General features: G+C 38.2%; 1 protein-coding gene across 6 annotated transcripts in view; it reads right to left on the reverse strand.

The window, feature by feature from the left end:
- Nucleotides 1-1,255: 1,255 nt before the first annotated feature.
- gab1 (GRB2-associated binding protein 1) overlaps nucleotides 1,256-25,690 on the reverse strand; it is a 281,418-nt gene continuing 256,983 nt past the window's right edge. For 3 of the 6 annotated variants that reach the window (XM_070872036.1, XM_070872017.1, XM_070872061.1), the window contains 7 exons: nucleotides 24,338-24,420; nucleotides 22,372-22,675; nucleotides 13,268-13,357; nucleotides 11,261-11,360; nucleotides 7,336-7,468; nucleotides 3,711-3,839; nucleotides 1,258-3,199 (listed from right to left, as the gene is read on the reverse strand). In XM_070872036.1, the coding sequence (XP_070728137.1) occupies nucleotides 3,044-3,199; nucleotides 3,711-3,839; nucleotides 7,336-7,468; nucleotides 11,261-11,360; nucleotides 13,268-13,357; nucleotides 22,372-22,675; nucleotides 24,338-24,420 (995 nt within the window). In that variant the 3' untranslated portion in view covers nucleotides 1,258-3,043. Of the gene's footprint in view, nucleotides 3,200-3,710; nucleotides 3,840-6,452; nucleotides 6,568-7,335; nucleotides 7,469-11,260; nucleotides 11,361-13,267; nucleotides 13,358-22,371; nucleotides 22,676-24,337; nucleotides 24,421-25,690 lie in introns of all 6 variants that reach the window. The other 3 variants (XM_070872052.1, XM_070872044.1, XM_070872027.1) reach the window with 2 other exon arrangements.

Below are 25,690 nucleotides of genomic sequence, written 5' to 3' on the forward strand. Positions count from 1 at the left end.
CGATGAGCGCTAAGTGTTTTATCTTTAAAAAAATGCTCAGATTGACTCAGCTTCAATCGCCACTTGGAATGCATTCCATATTCTAATGACCATCCATGAAGAAAAATGCTTCCACCCTGCACCTAATGCTTTTAATAAATTTATGTCTGTTACCATAAGAATAACCTTTCACTATTTACCCTCTCAAACCCATTCAAAACTCTAACAGTACTATTAGATCCTCCTCAACTTTACCTGCTCTAGTGAACTCAATCCTAGTTTTTCCAAAGTCTCCGATCATAACTACTATATTCTCATTGTTGGCATTACCTTAGTAAACCTATGTTCAACCTTTTCCACAGCTCCAGTATTCTTTCTATAATAGGGTGTCCAAAACTGCTAATTGAAGTCTTGTACAAGTGACTGCCTTGCTTTTGTATTCAATATTTACACCGTGTAATTCCAAGCCCTGGTTGAGGTGAAATCTCTGCGTCTACATTCGGACGACCTTTCGATCAAGGTGCTGGTTAGAATAGAATAATAAAGCCCTTGCTCAGGGCTGATGGACAGATTGCTCAGCACTTGTTTCTACAGCCTTTTTAGCACCAGCCATCTCCAAAGCTTCAGTTGGAGAAACACCTGACAGTTCAGAGGAATTGGTTGTCTCAACTGGTGCTTTTAAACTAAATTGTTTATCTGGGTCTCAGCCCAAGTTTTCGGCAGGCTAACACTGGAAGTGCACACCAGGGGTGTGGATTTTCTGCCCCTAAAGTCTGCTTCACTATTATTTCCTATTAAAGTGGTTTATGTGGAAGCTCCGAGGGTAAAATGATTTGCAACAGATATTCCATTTTCACTTCTGTAAGCTACACACATTAAGATCAAACCTCAAGTTTTTCTTCCTCCATCACATATCCTTATGAAAAACCAACATTTTACTTTCAGGGTCTCTGATACTTAACCAAAATCTAGAATTTGCTTGACTATTTACAGAACATTTACTCATCTGTACATTGCTGATGCTCCCAAAAATCAAGACACTAGGTATTGTAGAAGCAATTAAATAAAAAGAAGAATTTACTGGGACGGACACGAAGTGACATTGTACTGAAGGTGTTCAAGCAAGAATTTAATTAGCAAATTTATATGTATATATATATATATATATATATATATAAAAAAACACAAACATACTTAATAAAAAGCACTGCACTGTCACTGAATGTGAATAAACAGTCTAAATATCATATGGTTCATTGGGGAGGGGGGGGGGGGTAATTTTACTGTGAATTGTGCAATAAATTATAAATTTCAGCTCATCTGGATATTTGCACAGATTACTAGAAAATAAGCTCATACACCCTGGGTGGAATATTGTCATTGATTTAATTTTACATTTACATTATGACTGACATTTCCATAACTTTCATTAAAAATACAAGTAATATTACTGCTTCATTATAATGAGTAATCATCGCTATGTGCAATTTACATTGAGAAAAGGGTTCTTCAGCCAAGGTATTTATTTTAGATACAAAGCTTGTGAGCTGGAAAACTACAAACATACACGTAAAATTGTAATTCATTCAAGGTTTTATGATAAAATCTTTTATGGACTTCAACAATTTCTGTAAATACAAATGTTAGTAATTTTTAGTACATTTACAGTTTATAAGCACTTTATAAGTGATATGAAGAGAGAAAGGTTTTATGTACAACATAATTATCACATTCCCGAGATAAGGCGGTGGTTATATTACTGAAATGATGTAGGTGGCTCCTGGAGATGGGGGTTTTGCATAACTTAATTGCCATTACAAGCATCAGGTGGCATTTAAAAAAACATTTTAAGTACAGTATCCTTGATCTCTCAAAATGCAAAAGCAATAATGCAACCATCTGTAAATTCAGAGAATTTACTGCTGAAAGTAGTACAAAAAAATTGTACACTTTTTGCATAGGGCTCAAAAACATATGGTTGAAATGGAACTTGCATATTTTGAAACAAAACTCTAGGACACAAGCACGCTAGAATTTGCTAAAAAGTACCACCTCGGTTTAAAATTATGAGCCATCTTGCTGCCTGGGGATACCAAACTAGTTTCTCTCTGGATCAGTGACAAGGAATGCAAGACTCTACCCTGCAGAATCTGCACTCTGCAAGTTTATTTTTAAATCCATGCCATGTAAACCATATCAAGGATTAAAATCTCAACTTTCCAGATTTATGAACTCAATGACTGTATCAGGAGTGTTCTCCCTCTGCATTAGCCATTTCGGTAAATATACACTGAAGAATGAGAAACAATTGGCATTTATTGTTCATTCTGTTTTCAATACTGAAAGGAATTTGGTGGGATTTGTTTTTTTTGTAGATAATTATTGATAATGGTCATCTAAAGGCCACTGCCAGCAATGTTGCTCTAGAGATATTTAACAATGTATTAGTAGTTCTACTGTAACTACTTGTTAAATCTAAAGTGTCAAAAAATTGCCTCAACTAAACCTAGCTTAAATAAACCTGGACTTCAATTTTTAAAAATTAGAAAATTAGTTGAGCTAAAACAGACTTTTCAGATGGGATGTTTAAGAATTTCCATGATTCAGACTAGAATTAAAAGTCAAAAGTTATTTTCTACATACAAGGGATCAACTTTGGAGACCGATTTCCTGCAGTAACTAATAGCTTTTCCTTGTACCCAAAGTAACCTTTACAAATGGCATTTAAAAACTGAATGAATATATTAGAGTGCTTAAAGCATTCCAAATCCAAATGTAGCTAACATACAGAGTCAAAGGTAGCCTCCGCAAATAATGCATGAAAAATCATTCAACATGCACTTAATTACAGCTATCAACTTGACTCCAATAATTTCTCCTTTTTGATGATGTACGTTGCTTGTATGTAAAGTCTCGAGTCACTGGCCATTAATCACTTCTGACCGCTTCATAAACTGATCGCTGGCTTACTCACGTAGGGCACACTGGCTAGAAGGCCATTAGTGGCAGGAACAAAAAGGCATCTCAACAAGGCATGATGGGCATTTAAATGGACAGCATTGGGTCACTTTGCACTTTTAATTGGGGTCTCCGACTCTGTAGACTGTCTTTCATCAGTCCATGCTTTTCTGGTGTTCTTCAGTGCGAGTGTTCTCTCTTGGTCCACTAATACATAATCGACTTTTTCATCTGCTGCTACTGTACCTGTACCATTGCTTTTCTGAAATTAAACAAAAAAACCTTGTAACGGTTGCAGTACTATTCAGTTTTTACTCCACTCAATATCCAAGGAGAACCTTGGAGGTGTCCAAGCCAAGAAAAGTTAGCATTGGCTGGGTACACAACACTGCCAAGGTGGTATTCCATTTGCAAAACTCAGGCACCTCTGGAAAACCATTATAGCAGATCTGAAGTGCCAAATTCTGTGTAAATGAACAGCTGTTCCAGCATACATGGGGAGTGGCCTTTAACAATGATACCTTTTTAATGCTGTATCTCTGGGTCGAGTGATGATTTAAAATAACAGGGCTCCATGAGAGGGACAGTGACTTGCCAAATCAAAGGTAATTCCTACATTTAAAAAAATCAAGTTTTGCAAAAGCATTACAGTCATGTTTAACTGCTCCTAGTACAATGCAGCACAATTGGACTGCAGGGTTATTATGTTATTTTTTTGTAGCCAACTACAGAAAAATTCCAACATTGTGTAGTGGACTGTAAACTCAGTGTACCTTTCGAGGAGGTGTTGATTTTCCAGGGTCTAGATCCAGGTCTAAGTACTCCACTTGTTGTTTGTCACCTTTAGATCTCGTTAAACTGCTTCCCCCGTCACAACACTGCAATGCTCCTTGTTTTATATTCTGCAAAAAAAAGTCCAATAAGAGTAAATCCAACATTACCATGGGGTCGAAATGTACAGCTTGGTATTGCTAACCCTCCCCAACAAGCTGTTGCAATACAACAGAAATAGATTAACATTACCTTGTGGATAACATCATTATAGAATAATTACTTCTGAAAATATATTTAGACCATTACACATTACTACTATCAGGTCAAACATTGTGTGTAAATATATCAATGATCCATTTATAAAACCATTTCATCTGTATAGTAATCCAGGTGCCCTCTCTGCTTGCTGATAAGGTTATTGAAGGGCCATACAATAAAACGATTTTATAATCCAGTTAGAGGGAAGACCTGTCTGATAAATGGGTCCCCCTGAAACCACCTTGCAGTAAGCATTAGTCGAATGATCAAAGGAGAATCTATTTTTTCCCCTCGAGCAGTACCTCCTCTAGCAAATGAAGGACAGAGAAAGCTCATTCAACTAATGCAGGCAACTTCAAGTGGACAGTTTGGGTATTAAATGTATAGCTCCTTGGCGTCCTCACGGCAAAGACTACAGAGGGCTGCCTAGAGAATATACTTTTATTAACACAAAATCAAAATACTGCGAATGCTGGAAATCTGAAATAAAAACAGAAAATGCTACAAATACTCAGGTCAGGCAGCATCTGTGGAGAAAAACAGAGTTACCGATTCAAGTCAATAGAAAATATTCTTTTATTGTTTTATTTCCTTATGTTTTTTTCAACTATCTAAATATCAGGCAGTGTTATAATGATTCTGCTATTCCCATTTACAGCTTCTCAAGACCCATCTTTTGTTTCTTTACCTGTCTCATTACTATCTCCTTTTGCCTTGCACCATCATCACTTTTGTCATTCAATCTTTCCTGCCTTCCATCCGATCACAGACCCTCCCTTTAGTTCTTTCCTCCCCTCCCCTCCCCTCCTACCTGCTTAAAACCTGTTTCATCAGAACTGGAAAAAGTTAGAGATGAAACGTCATCGACCTGAAACGTTAACTCGGGTTCTCTCTCCACAGATGCTGCCTGACCCGCTGAGTATTTCCAGCATGTTCCGTTTTTATTATTGTGTTATAATGTTTGCTTCAAAAGCAATTGTTCCGAATTTAAATTCACATTTGAGAGTTACACCATGAATGTGGTACAGAGAGCTCTCATCAAAATAATGCAATTCATCTAATGTGTTCAATAACCCCAGCAATAAACCAGTAGCTGAAACCACCCATTTTTAAATTTAAATAAAGATATTTAGCTTGCTAATTTATGAAAAATTCATACACACAAATAAAATGTAAATAACTTTATAAATACACCTGAAGGCACTTAAATATATTTATATTCCCTTAACTCCCCCCTCTCTCATACTATTAACCTGCTCTATGAGCACCTCAGTTCTGCAGGGTGGGAGGCACATATCTTAAAATTGGTAAATTAATGTGAAAAAAGCGATTCAATTGGTTGCAAGTAGTGAGAATGGATAGCAGGAACCTGCATAAATTAAGTACAAATGCATTAACTTGGCTGCTGAAAGATACAACATGGAAGTTAAGCAATTCCTCCAAGGGAAAAACACTTGGCTACCTCCCAGAGGCTAGTTAGTGTCCGCAACAGAAACCTCATTTGTCTCCTTGCCCTCTAGGGTGGGAAATAGTGCACACGAGCTAAAATTAGCTCTTTCGTATCCGATTTCAGCAGGAAATTAACTAGTGCAGCCATTAACATATGACAAAACTTATGGATTTGCTCGTATCAGATGGTAGCTGTTACTTCGGGAATTCAAAACTAATTTCATATGTCCAATAATATAAACACAATGCCAAGTGTGACAACTGCAATCTCACTACGACCACCTGGGGCCTTTCAACAGATTGGACCTCTACGGTCGAGAAACATCCGTGGTTTGGCAGTAGTTGGGCCTGAAGGAGAGGAGGGTTTATTAAAAAAAAAGTTTTGATTGGCTGGAGCGACTGTCAGTCAGTGAGTGTGTTCGGCGATTGGCTGAGGGAGCCGCCCACAGGCTGTCAGCGCACACACACACACGATAGGCACAGGTAAGCGTGACCTCCTGTGGTTCGGAAAATTCTCTGTTCCGGCACCGGTTAGGTCTCGAGGGTGCCGGACCAGAGAGGTCCAACCTGTACCACATTGCTCCTTTCTGTAAGCCCATCACCCAAGAGGAATTTTTACCACTATTTTTTGCTCTCTCTTCCCCCTCCCACGTCACCTCCTTAGATCCACACTGCAGTCATTCCTACCCATGCATCCCTACCTCAGTTAATTCATCAGGAGGTACAAGAAAGGCTCCCTCCTTTATAATGAATAAACCTATTCTCCTAGGGGAAAGTTAAAGTATGATGTTAGTTGAGATAATTGCATTTCAGACTTGGCTTGCCTAGTTGAGAGTCCAGTGGTTAGTGCAATATAGTTTCCAAAACACCTCAATCAGCATCATTACTCTATGTTTAAGATTGTGGATATCTATAATGTATTGACAGTGTGAACTCAACGGAGTGCTTAAGAGTGGCTGACCAAAATGAACACTACTTTACATACAAAACCTTTTCCATTAAGAATACGGTCTTACAGAAAAACAGATGCTTACAGAGATGAAAGCTGTCGTCCCAAAATCATCCCACCTCATCTCTTCTGTCCAATCCCTTCCTGATACTTCCCGTTCAATGGGTGTAATAGGAACAGTACAATAGAAGGACTCTTCACTGAAAATAAATGAAGAAAAAGGAAGAAAGGAAATGGTAAACTTAAAAAAAAAGGGAGAAACCAGAGCAAGTAGAAAGCTTCAGAAAACGCCAAGGAAAAGCCATGATGCAACAGCACAGGTCCTGAGAGAAGGAAAGCAATCAGTTGAAGACAAAACAATAAAAGAGACAACTTAATAAAACATAACAGAGCATTGGAAAAGGTAACAGGAGTTTTGTTGCCCTAAAAGGAGTAAGAATAAAAGCAAGTCAGCTTCTAGTACAGATCCTAAAAGGAACCAGAAAGAATGAAGAGTGCTTAAACAAAGAGAAAGAAATACAACCAAAATGAGAGAATTCAAAGATAGACGAGGAGTCCTTCTAAATTCATTATTCCAACCACAGTATTTGGGACATAATGTCAATTTCAATCCCTTTAAGCAAAAGTGAGGTATAGCTGGGCACAACTTACCCAGATCAAAATAAAGCATTTAGATAGACAGCCAGAACCAACCTCTTACCTTTACTTTAGTAATGTTAAATGGCCATCCAGTGATACTATGTATGTTTTCTTTAAAGTTGAATTAAATTTTTTTTAAAGTGTTTAATGAGAAGAATCAAATCAACATATCACCCAAGTAAAATCAGAAGGATGATCACTACTGCTGCTTTGACAGCTTTTGACTGAGTTCTTCTAATACTCTATACCTGTACTGCACCATATACCCAGTTTCTCTGCTGTGACATGACAATACTATATTAAAATGGATGAATCTGAAGGTTACATACTGGATCATCTGTGGAGGGAGCAGACTCCATGGCCACGTAGTTCTCCTCACTGTCCTCCTGTGAATCAGTGCTGGAAGCAGTGCTGTGAACGGAAGCTGGTCGGGGATTGGCAGGAAACCTGGAGTGGCCGATTCTTAAGGATTATTGGGGGAGGAAAAAAAGCAACAGTCCAAATAATTACACTTTATGTTCCTCCCATATGCAAGATCACCATTTCCAAGAAATAAAACTATGTGCACATCACTTTCAAATCCATAGTGAGGCAGTGGACTGAACTGATGACTTATGAGCAAATCATAAATTATGCTTAACTCATGACACTATGAAAATCACGCTCAAATTAATCAATAAAATAAAGTGCACATGAAGAAGAGTTAAAAGCAGAGATTAGTTTAGGTTTGTCCTATATTTCCAGTATTAATTAATCTAATTTTATGGATGATGTACAGAATGCTTATGTTTGGAACAACTTCTTCAAATTAATTTTCCAAGTAAAACAGCTTTTGATAATTAGGATTAAATGTCAACTCATGTAAAATGAAATAATAGAGATGACAACCACACAAGATGTAATTAGAAAATAAGTGACCAGGAGCCATGGGAAAGGATTCATAGCTCACAATTGGGCTTTTTGCACGGGTTATTGTCAATGCCACAAAAAAGTTCAAGTCAAATCCTGTTTCCCGACATTTAGTCTGCTTACACTAGACGTTAGTCACAATAATAGGTCAGATGAAAATGTCCAATTTTTAAAATGGGAACTAAACTGATACAATCTCCCTGAAATGCATGGAAATACTTAACGAAGATAAGACCATGTGGTATAATTGAACTTTTAGGCATCAGCCTCGACACAATAGTTGTACTCTCACCTCTGAGTAAGGTCATGGGTTCAAGCCCCAGTCCAGAGACTATGGTGTATAATTTAGGCTGGCACTTCAGTGCAGTACTGAGGGAGTACAGTGGAGGGGTCATCTTTCTGGTGAGATGTTAAACCAAGATACTGTCTGTCCTCTCAGGTGTACAAAATGTTCCATACCACTATTCGAAGAGGGTAGTTCTCTCCCACTGAGCTGGCCTAATATTTATCCCTCAACCAACCTCACTAAAACAGATCATTTGATAATTTCACTCATTGCTGTTTGTGTAATGTTGCAGTGGATCAATTGGCTGCTGTGTTCCCTACATTATAATAGTTGACTACACTTCAAATGTATTTCATTGACTGAAGCGCTTTGGGACAGCCTGAGGTCATGAAAGGTGCTATATCAAATGAAAGTTCTTGCTTTCATAAAACACTGCAAAAAGATTAGATTATTTAATTTCCAGTGACAATTAACAGTAGTAGAAATGTGTTGAGGCATGGAACACTATTTTTCCTATCACCTGAAAAAACAAGTTCATTAGTTTCATTGAAAAGCACAAATACTAGAACCTTGTCTTTTGCAAAAAAGATAAGGGACTCCAGTGCAATACACCACAGAGTGCCGAGATATGGCTCTGCATTAAATGGTCATCCTCAGCTGCTCTGCTGAGGGAAAAAGAATTGAAACCAAGTTGTCATCAGGTTGCCTTTGTCCACCACCTAGTGGCCAGTTCAAGAACAGCACAGAGAAGCCTTGCTGCTGATCATCCAACCGATAGGTGCAAGTGGTTTATGATCTAACCAAAAAAAAAGCGAGAAAGAAATTAAAGGAGGTGGAAGATTAAAAACGGCAACTATCATCACCACAAAAATATTCAATGGTTCCTTGTGTTTTACTCATTTTCCATAACATTCAATATTGATGGTGAATTGATTACACTCATTTCTGTGGATCACAGCCAAAGATTAAACATTAATAAATCTTATGTATTACACAGCAACAGAAACCAATATTGGAAAAAGAATGTTCCATTTGCTACACACATTTCTTACTTCCTTTGGTTTACAGGAAAGGGTTTCTTTCCTTCAGCCTCCACATTCCCATGTTGGGAGATGCAGGAGAACTGTAACTAGTGTTTGCCCCGCAGAAGATGGGGGTTACATGCAACACAATGAATTTGCAGCTCCTCTGGAATTTGAATTCTGAGTGGGTAAATTTCAGTTTCATAGTTGCCAGACTTCAAAAATATTAAAGAAATTTCTTGATGTGAAAATTATCAAAAGAAAATTTAGTATTCAAAAACGATCCAATAATTTCCAAGGATTCACAATCATATCCCTTATAACTAGTCTGGTCTTTTCCTCTTCTTTCAGTTCTATTTAGCACCAGTCAGCCACAACCCCCACCCCCCCAACCCCAAAAAACAGTCAAGCAAGGTATTGGAAAAAAAATGAAAGGCAGATTACTATATAGCTTCACTATCAATACCCAAGTTGATCAACAGGTGTTACACGATTAGGTTAGAGAGACAAGAAAAGCATACACTTATTACCAGTGCAGGATTTGAGAAAGCATTGATGTACTTTTATAAATGATAATTAAGCATTTAAAAAAAAATCCAAGCTAAACATCAAAAATCAACCATATTTGGTGAAATTGAACATTGTGACCAAGTCCATAATAAGTTAATCTTTGTGAAGAAGAAACCAATTAATATTTTAAGCACTATTTTTCAAGCAAAGCAGCATTTGCACGGATAACTACTGAAAATGCAATCTATATGCGATGTATCTCAAAAAGGATCGCTTCTTCAAAAAACAGCGAACACATGGGGTTTAAACAGACTTAGTATACTGGTTAATTACCATTTATGAATAGACTGGAGTATTCCTTTAATATAAAAGATGACAATTGGATTTATGCATCCAATCTAAGCAATTAAACATTTTAGAACTAGGCCTTTCTCAGTAGGAGTTTGACACGTTTCAGTGCAATATGCTGCATAATTCACCACAAAGTGGTACAAGCAAGCTCCGGCTTGCAAGGATTACATTCTTTCAGCTGATATACAAGCCAATTTCCACAAATAGATTCGTGTTTGTGTTTTGTTATTACAGCAATGGGAGTTTTTGTTCCTGCAGAACAGGGTGCGGACCAGTAAATCAAATGTTTTTACAATGCTGTGCCCTGCTTATACCCGAGAACTCAATAAAGGGATTAGTTAACAATTTTGCTGGGTTAATTAGTTTTTAAAAACAATATTTATAGGATATACGTGAAGGGACTGGTAAATTACATCCCTCCAGCAAAAAAAAAACAATGCCGCGATTGACAACATACAACTTCCAAACCTTAAGTGAAAAACAATTTGCTGATTACACATGTTTACATATTTACTTAAAAATAAAATCAAATTTGATATTTAAAAAAAAATAAACTTAATGTATTTAATTTCAAGTCTCTTGACAGAATCTAGGCTCCAGAATAAAGTGGTGCAGGAAGAACAGACGATGGAAGAATAAGAAGCCATTTTGTAGGTAACTCTGCAGGATGGATTATATCAGCTGAGGATGAAAATCTCAGGTCATCTGGCAAATAATGTGGGCCTACGGAAAGTGAGAATTGGATCCAAATCATTTTTGGATCATAGATTTGAACAGGAGATAACGAAAGGCCAACAGAATAGGAAGTTTGTGTTTGGAGGACAAAAAAAATGCAAGTTAGGAGACAGAACTCACGTAGCCAAGAGAGTACTGGCAGGAGAGGATACAAGATCCAGGTGGAATGTCAGCTTGGCAATAAATTCAGAATGGGAAACTAGAGTTTCTGGTCATTTTTGTTATCTAAAGTTAGCATGGAGACATGGCAACTCCTTTTTTGTGTCTCACCCCACTACTCTGCAGTTCAAACCTTAAAAATTCCGTAAACATTAAAACACATAATTAATGCAGTCAATAAGGCTATTACTTAAAGATTGATTTCATCTAAAATCTGAACAAATGCAATGACAAAGAAAAAATGCTACACATAACAAATAGTAAGCAACAGTTATTACTTACTCTCTGGTAAACGTTTTGGTCACTGGTGATCTGACTGGAGCTAATTCCTGCATTTCCTCAAATTCAGGTAAAGGTTTAATTTCCAATGGAGCAGGTTTAACTGTGGTATAAAAAGTGCACATGAATATACTTGATGTATAAATAGTGAGGAAATTTCTGGGTATCATTATTTTATGTACAGCAGACAAAAAATATTACAGTGCTGGTGACATGTTTACTTTTTTTTGAACTAGAAAATCATTTAAAACTGGAAAAGTATATATCTTGTAACTAATCTTGCAGATAGATATTAACTGGGTCCTTTGAAAATACTCTCCATTAAACAGGTCAAAGTTTTGATTTGTCTGAGAAGGTTCAACTGTGTTTTGCACTCTTGGACTTGCAATGGATCGTTATTGTGACCACTAGAAAATCACTTGGCATCACAGAAGACATAGACAATTCACAGGAAGTGCAGGCAAACAAGAAATGTGGTTTCTCCACCCCACCTCTCCTCTCCTCTCCTCGCCTCTCATCTCCACTCCCCAAAAAGCCACATCTCATCAAGATCTGGTAAAACCCTTAACATTAACTTTGTTTAAACATCAATCTCAAGAATGCATGCCAAATGTTTTGAACGTGTAGCTAGTTTTAGAAAACTATTTTGTTAAAGTATTTGCTATTGAATATTGATGATTGCACAAAAGTAGAATTGACAAAAATCTTACGATTGTTTAAAATCAACAAATGTACTGCCAAAACTGTTGATGTTACCTCAGCTAAACAAGGTTGGCTACAAGCTAGCGAGGAAATTTCAGGATGCAGCTGAACAAATTAAATAATTAAATACAGACAATCCCAATATCAAGTGCTACAAATAGCCAGTTTTATTTGAACAAGGTGTCGATTTTACACGCCAGGGGAGCTTCAATGGCCAGCAGCATTCATCAGAAATTCAGGCACATGATGTTCCATAAATTCATTTGAAAAGTTAGAAAATTGTGGGCAACGCAGACCTGAATTTCCAAAGTGTGCTGCTGGCCAACGAGCCTCCCTTCTAAACAGTACAGATTCAAGATCTGCTCTATGATGTCAATCACACAGTCGAGTTAAACATATATTAATCCCATGAGTTCTGTAAAAGCACAAACAATTTTCTGTAGCTACTGACTGACATCAAAAGGAACACACCAAACCAAGTATTTCTTTGGTTAAAAAAGCAGTAACACAACCCATTTCCAAACACACACTATGTTTTTTAAATTATTTCTCTAACTTTTGTTATTGCCTGCTAATAAAACGTTTGGAAAAGAATAAGTTACAGCTTAATCTGCTTCTCTTCTTTCCTTCTGTCCAAAGAGTGGAAGACTAGAGATTGATCAGGCAGGTTGCTGTTAACTGATCAAGGAACAAAACTACTTTCATTTGCGGTTTTTATACATTATATAAATTTAGTTTCCTTCATGTTAGAATGCAAATTGTTTAGCAATATAGAGAAGGCTAAACTATTAGGGTTCTAAAAATATTCTCTACAGTATTTTAATATGCCGTAGCTTTTCTGCACACTCTCATTTGGACAGTAGAGGACACTCTAAACAGCGTCTGCCTTTTATTCTTACGTTCTCCTCAGATCAAGGTATGAAGTTGCTATACAATAGTTTTCTTTCCCTCAGAGTATACAAATAGTGTCTAATTAAGTTGTCAGTCAATTCTGCTTGGAAGGTTAAAAAAGTGAACTTACTAACGATAACGTTAAAACCTTTTTAAAAAAATAGGAACGATAGCAATCAGATAAGCTGTTAGACTGCAAGTATTTTACAAATGCAGACAGTTAAGGATATTAAGCCATTGCATAAAGGTATCAAAAAGTACAAAACAAACCTAAAATGGAAACAGAGGTATCATGTCTACTGAACAAAAATGCAACATGTTGCTGTGAGGGTTAATTGTATAGTACAGATCATTACTGAAGGTTTAGTCAGTTAAAGTTCCCAGGCATCTTAACATAGCATGCTGAACATTACCTACCCTTGTGTCGTCTTGGAGTAAAGTCACCTATTGTTTGAGTATCAGTTCGTTCTAAAACAGGTTTAGCTCTTAATATTTTAGGACTTTGACCTAATTGATGAGAAAAGAAGACTCTTGGGTTATAATTTTTCTCTGTAAAATGGCTGTGCAACATTGGGCTTTTAGCATGACCAGTTAGCTTTGCCAAAATTGCAAGTGCAAGTGTTAACCAGCCGAGCAAGAGCGATACATGTACCTCTGGCCGTTCAGCCAGTCCTCACCATGCTCATGCTGGAGGCTCAAAGCATTCTTTATTTTTTTGTTAAATAGAGCAAAAAGCTACAGCATGCAAGTGTCCTGCGAGGTGTAGACAAACCAGGCACATACAAAAAGCTAAGTGCAGAATATTTTCCAGGAGTACACACCCTTAATACAAACTTTCCACAACTAAGCAACCAATAGAATAACTCCTGTCACAACCACCAACCTTAAAACGAATATTTCACCCTCCCCCACCAAACCCTGGACCCCACACACTTGTTTTCAGAACGTCCACAGGGTTACAGCTCCACAGGCATCACCTGCCCTCGGATGCCTTCCCCAAGTAGTCATTTTTGATACGAGAGTCTGAACAGTAAACATCTTCAGGATTTTGAGAGAGAGGGAGAAGCGAAGCACACTCTAACCTGATTCTGGTTTCAGCTGACACATATGCACTTTCTAGCAGGATTTGCTGGATAGCAATCAGTTGTGGGAACCATGACTAATTCTTGCCCAACCCTGGTCGTGAGGTACTGAAGTCAATTGTAAAGGAAATTCTACCAGACAACTTTATTTTTATTTTTAAAACTTTTATTTTTAAAAACTTTTGAATTTTGGATTTCAGAAAGGAGGGGGCTGCTGGTGCTGAGGAATGGAACACTTTCCATTTTAAACAGCTGCTGTCATCAGCATGCATGTCCATGTATGGTCGGATGTGGAGTAAAGCTTCCTCTGCTCCAACCCATCAATGTGCCTCAGCTCGAACTTCAGAAGAAAATTTTTCATTTCATCAGTGTGACATATTTCAATTTTGCACATTGGTCTGTATAGTGTGAATGATTACCAATTTGGTGCTGAATTAGGGTGGAAAAGGCTTTTCATAAATCAATCCTGGAATGCAGTATCAAAATCTATATTGTAAGCAAATCTTAATCTTCATCTCCCAACCTCTTTACCACTAGTCACTTCCAGTAAACAGCTTCACTCCTCTGTAGTTGGTTCAGCAATCAAAGCCTGTTGGAGACATCATGACTTCTGAAAGCCACATCCTCAATCTTTCAAATTACATGGGAAGCAAACCACATTTATCATTGGCTATAGTACTGTGTTCAGATTAAAATTAAACTACTTTCTTACAAAACCTTCATTGCTTCTCTAGCAAGTGGCCAAATATTCAACTCCCACGAACAATGAGTTCAATCCCAAGGGCAGCTTGAGACCAAAACAGAGCTTCAGGTCGATGACCTTTCGTCAGACGAAAGGTCATCAAACTGAAACATTAACTCTGTTTCTCGCTCCACAGATTCTGCCTGACCTATGAGTATTTTCAGCATATTCTGTTTTTATTTCAGATTTCCATCATCCGCAGTATTTTGTTTTTCTAATCTGGACTCTGGGAAGGTACCACCAGATTGGAAAGCAGCTAATGTAACGCCTCTGTTTAAAAAAGGGGGCAGACAAAAGGCAGGTAACTATACGTCAGTTAGTTTAACATCTGTAGTGGAGAAAATGCTTGAAGCTATCATTAAGGAAGAAATAGCAGGACATCTAGATAGGAATAGTGCAATCAAGCAGACGCAGCATGGATTCATGAAGGGGAAATCATGTTTAACTAATTTACTGGAATTCTTTGAGGATATCACGAGCATGGTGGATAGAGGTGTACCGATGGATGTGGTGTATTTAGATTTCCAAAAGGCATTCGATAAGGTGCCACACAAAAGGTTACTGCAGAAGATAAAGTACACGGAGTCAGAGGAAATGTATTAGCATGGATAGAGAATTGGCTGGCTAACAGAAAGCAAAGTCGGGATAAATGGGTCCTTTTCGGGTTGGAAATCGGTGGTTAGTGGTGTGCCACAGGGATCGGTGGCGGGACCACAACTGTTTACAATATAATAGATGACCTGGAAGAGGGGACAGAGTGTAGTGTAACAAAATTTGCAGATGACACAAAGATTAGTGGGAAAGCGGGTTGTGTAGAGGACACAGAGAGGCTGCAAAGAGATTTAGATAGGTTAAGCGAATGGGCTAAGGTTTGGCAAATGGAATACAATGTCGGAAAATGTGAGGTCATCCACCTTGGAAAAAAAAACAGTAAAAGGGAATATTATTTGAATGGGGAGAAATTACAACATGCTGCGGTGCAGAGGGACCTTGTGCATGAATCCCAAAAAGTTAGTTTGCAAGTGCAGCAGGTAATCAGGAAGGCGAATGGAATGTTGGCCTTCATTGAGAGAGGGATGAAGTACAAAAGCAGGGAGGTCCTGCTGTAACTGTACAGGGTATTGGTGAGGCTGCACCTGGAGTAAAGCGTGCAGTTTTGGTCACCTTTCTTAAGGAAGGATATACTAGCTTTGGAGGGGGTACAGAGACGATTCACTAGGCTGATTCCGGAGATGAGGGGGTTACCTTATGATGATAGATTGAGTAGACTGGGTCTTTACTCCTTGGAGTTCAGAAGGATGAGGGGTGATCTTATAGAAACATTTAAAATAATGAAAGGGATAGACAAGATAGAGGCAGAGAGGTTGTTTCCACTGGTCGGAGAGACTAGAACTAGGGGGCACAGCCTCAAAATAGGGGGGGAGCCAATTTAAAACCGAGTTGAGAAGGAATTTCTTCTCCCAGAGGGTTGTGAATCTGTGGAATTCTCTGCCCAAGGAAGCAGTTGAGACTAGCCCATTGAATGTATTCAAATCACAGATAGATAGATTTTTAACCAATAAGGGAATTAAGGGTTACGGGGAGCGGGCGGGTAAGTGGAGCTGAGTCCACGGCCAGATCAGCCATGATCTTGTTGAATGGCGGAGCAGGCTCGAGGGGCTAGATGGCCTACTCCTGTTCCTAATTCTTATGTTCTTATGTTATGTTCTTATGTAATCCTGTCCAGACCAGATAACCACACTTGCATTTCTATCAGGAATCCCTGCATGGCATTTAGGGGCATAAGTGCTTGCTGAATATTTCCAGCACTTTGTTTTACTTTGGGTAGGATTAAGTTTGGCTGCAATGCTCCTCATGGCTAAATAGGCTGCTGACGCTAGCCATTCAGGACGACATTAGTCATTTAGCCGAAGCAGCGGAAGGCAAATGATGTCTATGAAATTGTACCACAGCAGGGAGCGAATTTCTTCAGGAGAGATCGGGAAAAATTGGCATGAAAGCTGAACAACTCTACGTTGAGTTGAAAGTATAGCAGTGCAAACTGATATATCCTTGAATGGATTCTGTGGAAACGCCCGTTAATGCTGTTAGTCTGCTCTATAGATGGATTTAAAAATAAATCTATTTGCACATGCATTACCATACACTACATATACAATTCTTTCAACTGTGGATAAAATGATGGGATGATTTTGAGATGTTAATGCATTCATGTCTGTCAGTCTACATTTCATCAGGTAGCAGATTAAGCCCTCACCCGCCGGTGGCTCTGGTTTTTGCCAATGTCAATTCAGAACATACAAGATTGGAGATTTATAGCGACATTAGTCATATTCTGCCCAATTCCAGGATACTTTAGATATCCACTGGCCACTATATTGTTTTACAATACTTCAAAATTTGTTACTGAAATGTGTGTGCATTGATATATAGGTTTCATACTAAACTAATCATAATAAGTCGTCCTTACTAATTAAGCACTGAAAACAGTAAGTGCATCATCTATGGAGCCAATTCTTTTCTCCCCTGCAATTCTAGAATGAAAGCTAATTAAGATTATTCTGCAGAAATGCAAAGTGAAAGTGCTCAATATCCTCTCCAATTCCCACATAATGTGGGCGGAATGACTGCGATGTTACTTTAGTTAAGCAAAGATGCTTCCCCAGAATGTAGAAAATTATAAATTCCCAATGTTGATTATACATCAACAAACTGGAGACCCAATGTCATCTAGGGGTTTATCCACAAGAGGACGTTGCCGCTAGCAACTTCTTCCAGCCGTATGGTTCAGGGCTCTTGCTTGTGCCTCATCGATGGCAAGGCCCATACGGTTAAGGAGCACTTTTATGTTGGCCTCCCCTCTTGTTCTGGGTTCGCCTTGTGGTCTCTTCCATGTTGATGGTGGTTTGGTGGTGAATGCTCTGGCAGGGACAGACTCAGGGACCTAATGATAATGATGACATTTTAGTGAACACTAGTAAGTGAAAAGATTTATATTTGCTTGGAATTTCTTCAGAGCTTCTCCCACTATACCACCATAACTTTGGCAGAAACCCTGTTTACATGCATAGACAGGGTTTCTGCTGAACCTCAGTTGAAGTTACAATGGTGAAAGCAGGGGAAAGCCCAGAGGCAATTCCCAGTGATTATTTTTAAACAAACAGTTTACCTTTCATCTCCCAGTAAACAGTTCACGGGGTATTTTTATGTATTGCGAGCTCTTTTCATGTCCTTTTAAAGGCCCTCCTATATTAATTATTTTGGAATTTGTTTATCTCCTCACTCATTCCATTACTAAGTGTTTCACTAATGCCATTTCAGCTGGCTGCTAGGTGTAAAAGAGCAGTTCAGGGTGATTTTCTCACATTTTCTCCCCAGAAGTATGGTCAATTCCCTCCAATAAAATGTTCGCCATGAGGGTGGGTGGGAGATAAATCGCTGCAGTAATTTTATTCCAGTACTGCCACATGAATAGACTGCCCTTGTCAGATGGCTTTGTATTTTCTTTTTCCAGTTTTCTCTGATTAAGGTCAATATTAGGGACGGTGGATTGGCAAACTCATTTCATCTCGGAGGCATGGGCGAGAATACAGTCCAGAATGATGGGAAGCAAGTCTCCCCCTCTCTGCTGGTTGTAAGTGAAATTAGTTTGGTCTCACACAGCTTCTAGTGGTGATTGGGTCTCCTAAACAAAATTGCCAACAGATTGGTACCAAATGAGAAAGCCACTGAGAATGCGATGAACTGGTTAGTGTGAGAAATGAAAAAAAAAACACGAGTACGGTTGAGAGCACTCTTCTGAGTTTAGGGTTAAAGTACATTGTTGAGTGGGGCAGGAACTCTGCATTGGCCCAGGTTGCAGTGAACCCTCAATGGCTGAAACTCTGCTTCTACTAGACCTGGGAACAGCTGAACCTGGCACCGAGTGCCCAAAGTGGAAGTGTTTAATTCCCTAGTAGTGTACAACAACAACTTCCATTTATATAGCACCTTTAACGTAGTAAAAAGTCCAAAAGCTTCACAGAAACTCTTACATGAGCATAAACAAAAATTACCAAAAGTAATACGCTCCTCCATTAAAAATAGTAACAAATCAACCCAGGTAAAACTTTCTGCAAATAGTTGTTCACAGTTCCTTTACCAGGTTGCAGTGAACTCTCAATTGCTGAAACTCTGCTTTTAAAAAATAAAAATTATTTCCATCACATTTCCTCAACAATGCTTTCACATCTCTACAATGAAAACATCTCGTATACATTAAAAATGAAACATGACGATTTGAATCTGCAGTGTTACGGGGAAGTTTGCATGTTAAGTGCTATTGATTCCACTTAGCAATTATATTTTAGGAGGCAAAGATCAGCACAAATGCACATCATTGCTAACCACAACACATATACATCTAATACTTAAAATTAATCCCCAAGGAAAAAATTTAATTCGAAATTTGTAACTTCTTTTTTAAAACTAGTCAAACCACACGTTAAAGATGATAAAATAAATGACTGATCTTACCTAGTCTGGTTCATATTAGAAAACAATCACTATCTAGGAAATCTAGACTTCCCGTTACCTCGTTGACAGTACCATATGCAATATCAACTGACAGCATTTGTTCTAGTGAAACAGCAGTCCATTTGAGGATGCTGTTTTCTATCAGAATTGTCTGCATAGGATTTAACAAAATATACAGGGAACATGGCCACCGGGGGGAGGGGGGCAATAAAGCCCATAAACAACATGCATGCTCCAGAATGAATTCCACTTAGGAAGCTCCTTTCTTCGCACTCCTCCAAGTCTACACAGGAATTTGATCGCATATGTGTTTTCATTATTGTTTAATAACATTGGGAAAATACTCTCTATTTACAATAAAATATTTCTGAACACAAACCCGTGCAACAGTATCAACAACCACAAATATCCGCTATAGCAACAATGCAAAATAACAAATTTTCAGTGCCTTTCTGTCTATGTGAGAGTGCAAACCACTGAGCTTTATGGATCAGGTGTTTTTTTTCTTCAAAAGAACATAATAGGAGCAGGAGTAGGCCATTTGGCCCATCGACCCTGCTCCACCATTCAATAAGATCATGGCTGATGTGATCTTGGCCTTAACTCCACTTCCCTGCCCGCTCCCATAACCCTGGACTCCCTAATCATTCAAAAATCTGTCTATCTCCACCGTGAATATATTCAATGACCCAGCCTCCACAGCTCTCTGGGGCAGAGAATTCCAAATATTCACGACTCTCAAAGAAAAAATTCCTCCTCATCTGTGTTTTAAATTGCCGACCCCTTATTCTGAAACTATACCCCCTAGTTCTGGATTCCCCCCACTAGGGGAAACATCCTCTCTGCATCTACCCTGTCAAGCACCCTCATAATCTTACATGCTTCAATATGATCACCTCTCATTCTTTTAAATGCCAATGAGTATATGCCCAATCTGCTCAACCTTTCTTCATCTCAGGAATCAACCTAGTGACCCTTCACCGAACTGCCTCCAATGTAAGTATATCCCTTCTTAAATAAGGAGACCAAAACTGTACGCAGTACTCTAGGTGTGGTCTCACCAATGCCATGTACAGTTGTAGGACTTCCCTACTTTTATACTCCATCCCCCTCGCAATAAATGTCAATATCAAATACAGTTAAGAACCAACGCTCAACATACATCCTGAACAAAAACGAAGTGTAATTCTCTTTGGAATTTTTTCAAAAGGATCTGCCAAAAGATTATCTGACATTTTCAACAAATTCTTAAGCAGCCTAATATTTTTCCTTAAAAGATGATTGCCTTCTCATTGCAGCAATGTAATTCAAGCTCAGTGATTGTACATGCAAACATGCTTTCAATTTACACGTTTATTTTCAACCTACAAACATGTTACTGGGTCGAATACTGTACTTCTGTCAGGGTGCACCATCCCTCAAAGGGTGACACATTACCTGCCCTCTGTAATGCCCAACACCACATCAGTCTAACACTCTGAGTAGCATGGGTGTTGCAAGACAAGGAGTGCTGATTGCATGGAAGCAAAGGACTAAGAAAGGACAGTGGGTCGAAAAAAGTGTTTTAAGCAGATTATTTAGGTAATGTTCTTCAAAGTTTTACATGCATATTATTGTCACTAGGATCTGAGTGAAAGATAACAAGAGTGTAATCTTTGTGCTGTGTCCACTTGAACTGTAAAAAATGCCCAGCAGTAGAATTATAGATGTTGTCTTTCCAAACTTGGACTAAAGAAAGCATTTTGAGCTGTAAAGCACTGGGGTCAAGGATTGAGGTGGGAGTAACCCGAGGTACTGAACTTTCATGTAGGAAATACATTCCCGGAAGAGTGATTCTTTTCCCCTCTCCCTGTAGTTATTGGCACCAAGATGCCAAATGTGCCTAGTGACAAGAGTGATGCAGAAAACTTCAATTCACTTCCTAATGAAACATTAAGAATCATCTTTATACATGACTTTAATGCAAGTATTGTTAAAATTAACCCAAGGTCTTAGCAGCAAATGCAAAGTGATGTTTGAGTACAAACTCAGCAAGCAGCATCCTCCACCAATGGCAGCTATACAATAAAAGCATTTTGCAGAAAGGTGTACTCAAAGCCCAGGTACACGAGCACATTACATTTATAAAAACAATCATACAGACAGTAGATACAATAACATTCCAAACACAAAGCAAAACATTTTAGCATCTCACCCTTTCTAAAACTGCAGTAGACTGAGTCAAAGTAGCTATTTAACTAACTAAGCAGGTGCAATTCAGCTGGTTTTATGCAATAATGTCAATTAAAAGATTTTTTCCAATCAAAATTACAAAGTATCCAAGCCAAGTTTGACTGCAGCAAACTACTGCGTCATGTTTGGCTAGATAATACCATTTCTTCATCACAAACTTAGAAAAGAGTGTCAAAAATAGTAATGTCTCTGTCAGGGAATCAAAATCCATCCAACATACATCTGCATGTGCTGTAGGGAAACTCTGCTTTACAGTTGAATGCAATTTAATGCTAACAAACCAAAAGCATTTAAGAGTGCAGGTGGTCTTGTAACAGGACACGGGCTAGCACCATTATTTTTCTCACAATCTAGACCAGGCCTGTCTCATGGACAGTGGTACTGGCAAATGCTTTGTTACATTATTAAAGTAACAACTCATTTTGAATCTGGGAAAGTGTCACATTTTTCAGTTGTATTAAAAAAATCCTAAATTGACATGCAAATTAAGTTTATTTTCCAACTTATTTAATAGTTGCAACACTGCAAATACAATCTTAAAAAATTGTAATTTTGAATGCAGTTTCTACTGCACAAGTCCAGATTGGCACTGCAATGAGTAAATAGCTTTTGTGCAGGTTTTCTCTTATTCCAACTTTTGTAACAACACTTACATTTCACAGTGCTTTCATCTTAAAAAGTCTCAAACTTTAACGTGAGGATTGTCAACACTTCACATTCTTGCAAAACTCAAAATCAACAAACATTTTAAAATAATTTTATCTCAAATGTTCAAGGAAAAAATATTATCCACTTTTTAAAAAAGTTTCCAGTGATAAATCTCACAATATTAAAATTAAAATCTAGTTATGTTATATAATCTTCCTTTGTATTTTTAACATACAAAAGGTTAAACCACAATAAATATAAATAATTTGAAAGTAATGAAGACAGTACAGATCTACTCTTACCTTTCCTGTCAGGTTTAAGGTTCCTGTCTACTGGTGGTGGCTGACAATCAGCAGTAGGTACTGGCCTCCTGGGAGGAGTTTTTGGGCTTACCCTGAAACCCATGTGCGCTGGAGGTGGGACTTGCATTCCCAGTGCTGGGAAATCAAAAGGACCAGGTGTCATAGCTACGTAATTAGTGTCCTGGATTGGTTCAGAGTGGCTGACTGAGTGCAGGCGTGGAGGAGAGTTGGCATCCATAGGTACGTAGTTCTGGTCAGCTTCTTCATTACTCAAACTTGCCAGTGGCATCATACCCTTCTTTTGCTTAAAATTGAAGGGAAACAATTATTTTTTTTATATATAAAAGTTAAATCGAATTGCCAATTTACACTTTTTTTTTTGTAAAATGTAGGACAGCATTCCCCCAAGTATCAGCTTGCTTCAGTTGGCACCATTCTCATCTCAGAGTAAGGTGGTCCTGGGTTTAAACCCCACTGCAGAGCTTGAGGACAAAGTAGACGGACGCTTCCGTGCAGTACTGAGGAAATTCTGCATGAGATGTTAAACAAAGGTGGACATAAAAGATCCCACTATTCAAAGAGGAGCAGGGAGTTCTCCCGGTGTCCTCGCCAATACTATTTCCTCAACCAACACCACCAAAACAAATCAGCTGGTCATTTATCTTATTGCTGTTTGTGGGACATTGCACTATGAAGCTTGGCCATTGTGTTTGCCTACATTACAACATGACTACTCTTCAGAAGTAATTCATTGGCTGCAAAGTGCTTCGGGATGTCCTGAGGACGTGAAAAGGCACTTTAGAAATACAAGTTTATTCATTCTGATTTGTATGGCTTAGTACTATATATATAATATATATATATATACACACACACGCAGATATGGTACTAAGTAATACAGATCATAATATCTATATACTATCTCTCTACATAGATATATATGTATGGATACATATATACATACTATCTCTATCTATCTATATCTATATACTACCTCTCTCTCTTATTATCTCTCATATATATATTATATGTATGCCCATGGATCCTGACAACTACCCCAGTGGATTTTCCATCATCAGCTCTATTGGCATATTTTTGGCAGGCTTCCAGACAGATTTCTGACGGTGTCTGGGAACGAGCCTGGGGGGAGGGGTTTTGCTTTGGGGTTGCAGGCCATTTAAAACGTAACTCTCTCTACCCCTTACTCCTTTTTTTTTAAAATTCACTCTCATGATGTGAGCATTCCTGGCAATTATTGCCCCTACAATGCTGCTAGGTAGAGAGTTTCAGGATTTTCAGGAACGGCGATGTGTGTCAGGATGGTGCGTAACTTGTAGAGTAATTTGAAGTTGATGGCGCTCCCATGCATCATCTGCCCTTGTCCTTCTAGCTTATGGAGGTCACGGGTTTGGGAGGTACTGCTGGAGAAGCCTTAGCAAGTTGTAACCTTAGATAATATACATCGCAGCCATGGTTTGCCTTTGGATGATTACGCTGTACTTTTATTATGCCATACATAGGGTCTCAACTTTTCTTTGGCAAGTTAATTTGCAACACTGAATTAATGACCGGAGTATTGGGACACATGCACCACAAGCATTTGAGATTGTATCTTCAAAAAAAATAGAAAAGGTATCACACTGATCTACTGTAGAAATACAACAGACTTAGTCCTACTATAAAATAATTCAACAGTCAACCAATATTTGAGTAATGAGATGAGGAAATAATCTAGAAAGCAATTAAAAAAATACATTCTAGATATAATTTCTTCTAGAATTACTCAATGAACACTCTTCCATAAATAAAGCATTTGGTAATACCTGTAATGACTCCAGCACGCGACTTTACAAACATTTATGATTTTGGGTGTCACAATTCAGTATACGTGAACTGCTTTACTTAGTGGATACTTTAACACTAAACTTTGTGATTACCAACATAAGAATGAATAAAATATACTTACTAGGTAACTACTAAACCCTTCCCCAAGATCTACTGAATTTGAAAATGTTCGTGGAATATCATAGCTATCTTGAGGACCACAGTCTGTAAAGGAAGGGGTTTCAAGAGTGAGATCACAAAAAACAAAGTGCTCTCCCAGAGAAGAAAGCAGAACACTAACAGAATGTGTTAAATTCAATGTTAGAAAATACCTGAAAATGACGACAAAACTAACGGTTTGAAGTACAAGAATTGTAGCGCATCTTCCCTATAAAAATAGCAATGTAGACCACTTTCAAGTATCATAACATTTGTTGTGACCATCACACCTTTGCATGCATTAAAATATGTACGTGTACTGCATGATTAAAAGTTTGGTAGTTTGTCTTTAACTGGTAGGTGTCTAAAGTGGATCTTTTATACAAATATAAGTTAATGTGCTGGAATGGTACAGTAACTGAAAATAACATCTTTAAAGTCACAAAGAATGGATTTATTACAAATATGAACTAAAATGATGGATGGCATAAAAGTTACTTAATGTCAGTATTTTATTTCAGCCTGCACCTCTTTATTTTCAGTCTGTACAACACCCTACCAATACAGACCTTTCAAAACAGAAAAATCACTGATCTGATATTTAAAAAATATATATAAACTGTGGCAATTTCTCATTCATAAAGTGAAAACATTAAAAAGATTTGGGAGCAATGAGTGAGTCAGTGCATGGACACAGTGAGTCACAGCATGGTGCAATTTCAGTTTATAGCAGAAACTGGTTGTGTGGCAAGTTGCCCATCCAAGAAGGAGAAATAGAAGAGATGTGCCTCCTCAGAGGGTGGAGTCTACAGGTGCTCTCATGCATGCTTCCTACTCTCTGGTTACAGCAGCAGCAGGATGCTGCCCACTCTTAGCTGAGGGGATCACATGATATTGGGTAACTACAGAAGAACATTACTGACTAAAAGTCAGCTGATGACAAATATACCATATTAAAAAAATTTTTAAATATTTTTGCAATGCACTTGAATATATTAAAATAATATATTATACCAGCATGCAACTATCCCAAATTGAAAAGCGTGCCTAACTTGGGTTGAGTTTGCTGATTTCATAAACCATATCAGGAAAGTAAAAAGCTTGAAAAAGGGGAAAAGCTGGTATATATTTTGACTTTCAGGTTCATAATTAGTTTCAGCGTGGCAGTAACTGGACATCCAGAAATGTAAGGGCTGCCAATCCCTACTGAGTCAACACTCACACTCACTGGCTAAGCCTCAGACAGGCATCACCCAAGCACAAATCAGAGCCCCTGTCCAACCTGAAAAGCTAAGTTTCCTTTATCATGCAACAAGGTAATAACAGATTTTTGATA

Source organism: Pristiophorus japonicus, chromosome 2, assembly GCF_044704955.1.
Source record: "Pristiophorus japonicus isolate sPriJap1 chromosome 2, sPriJap1.hap1, whole genome shotgun sequence".
NCBI lineage: Eukaryota > Metazoa > Chordata > Chondrichthyes > Pristiophoridae > Pristiophorus > Pristiophorus japonicus.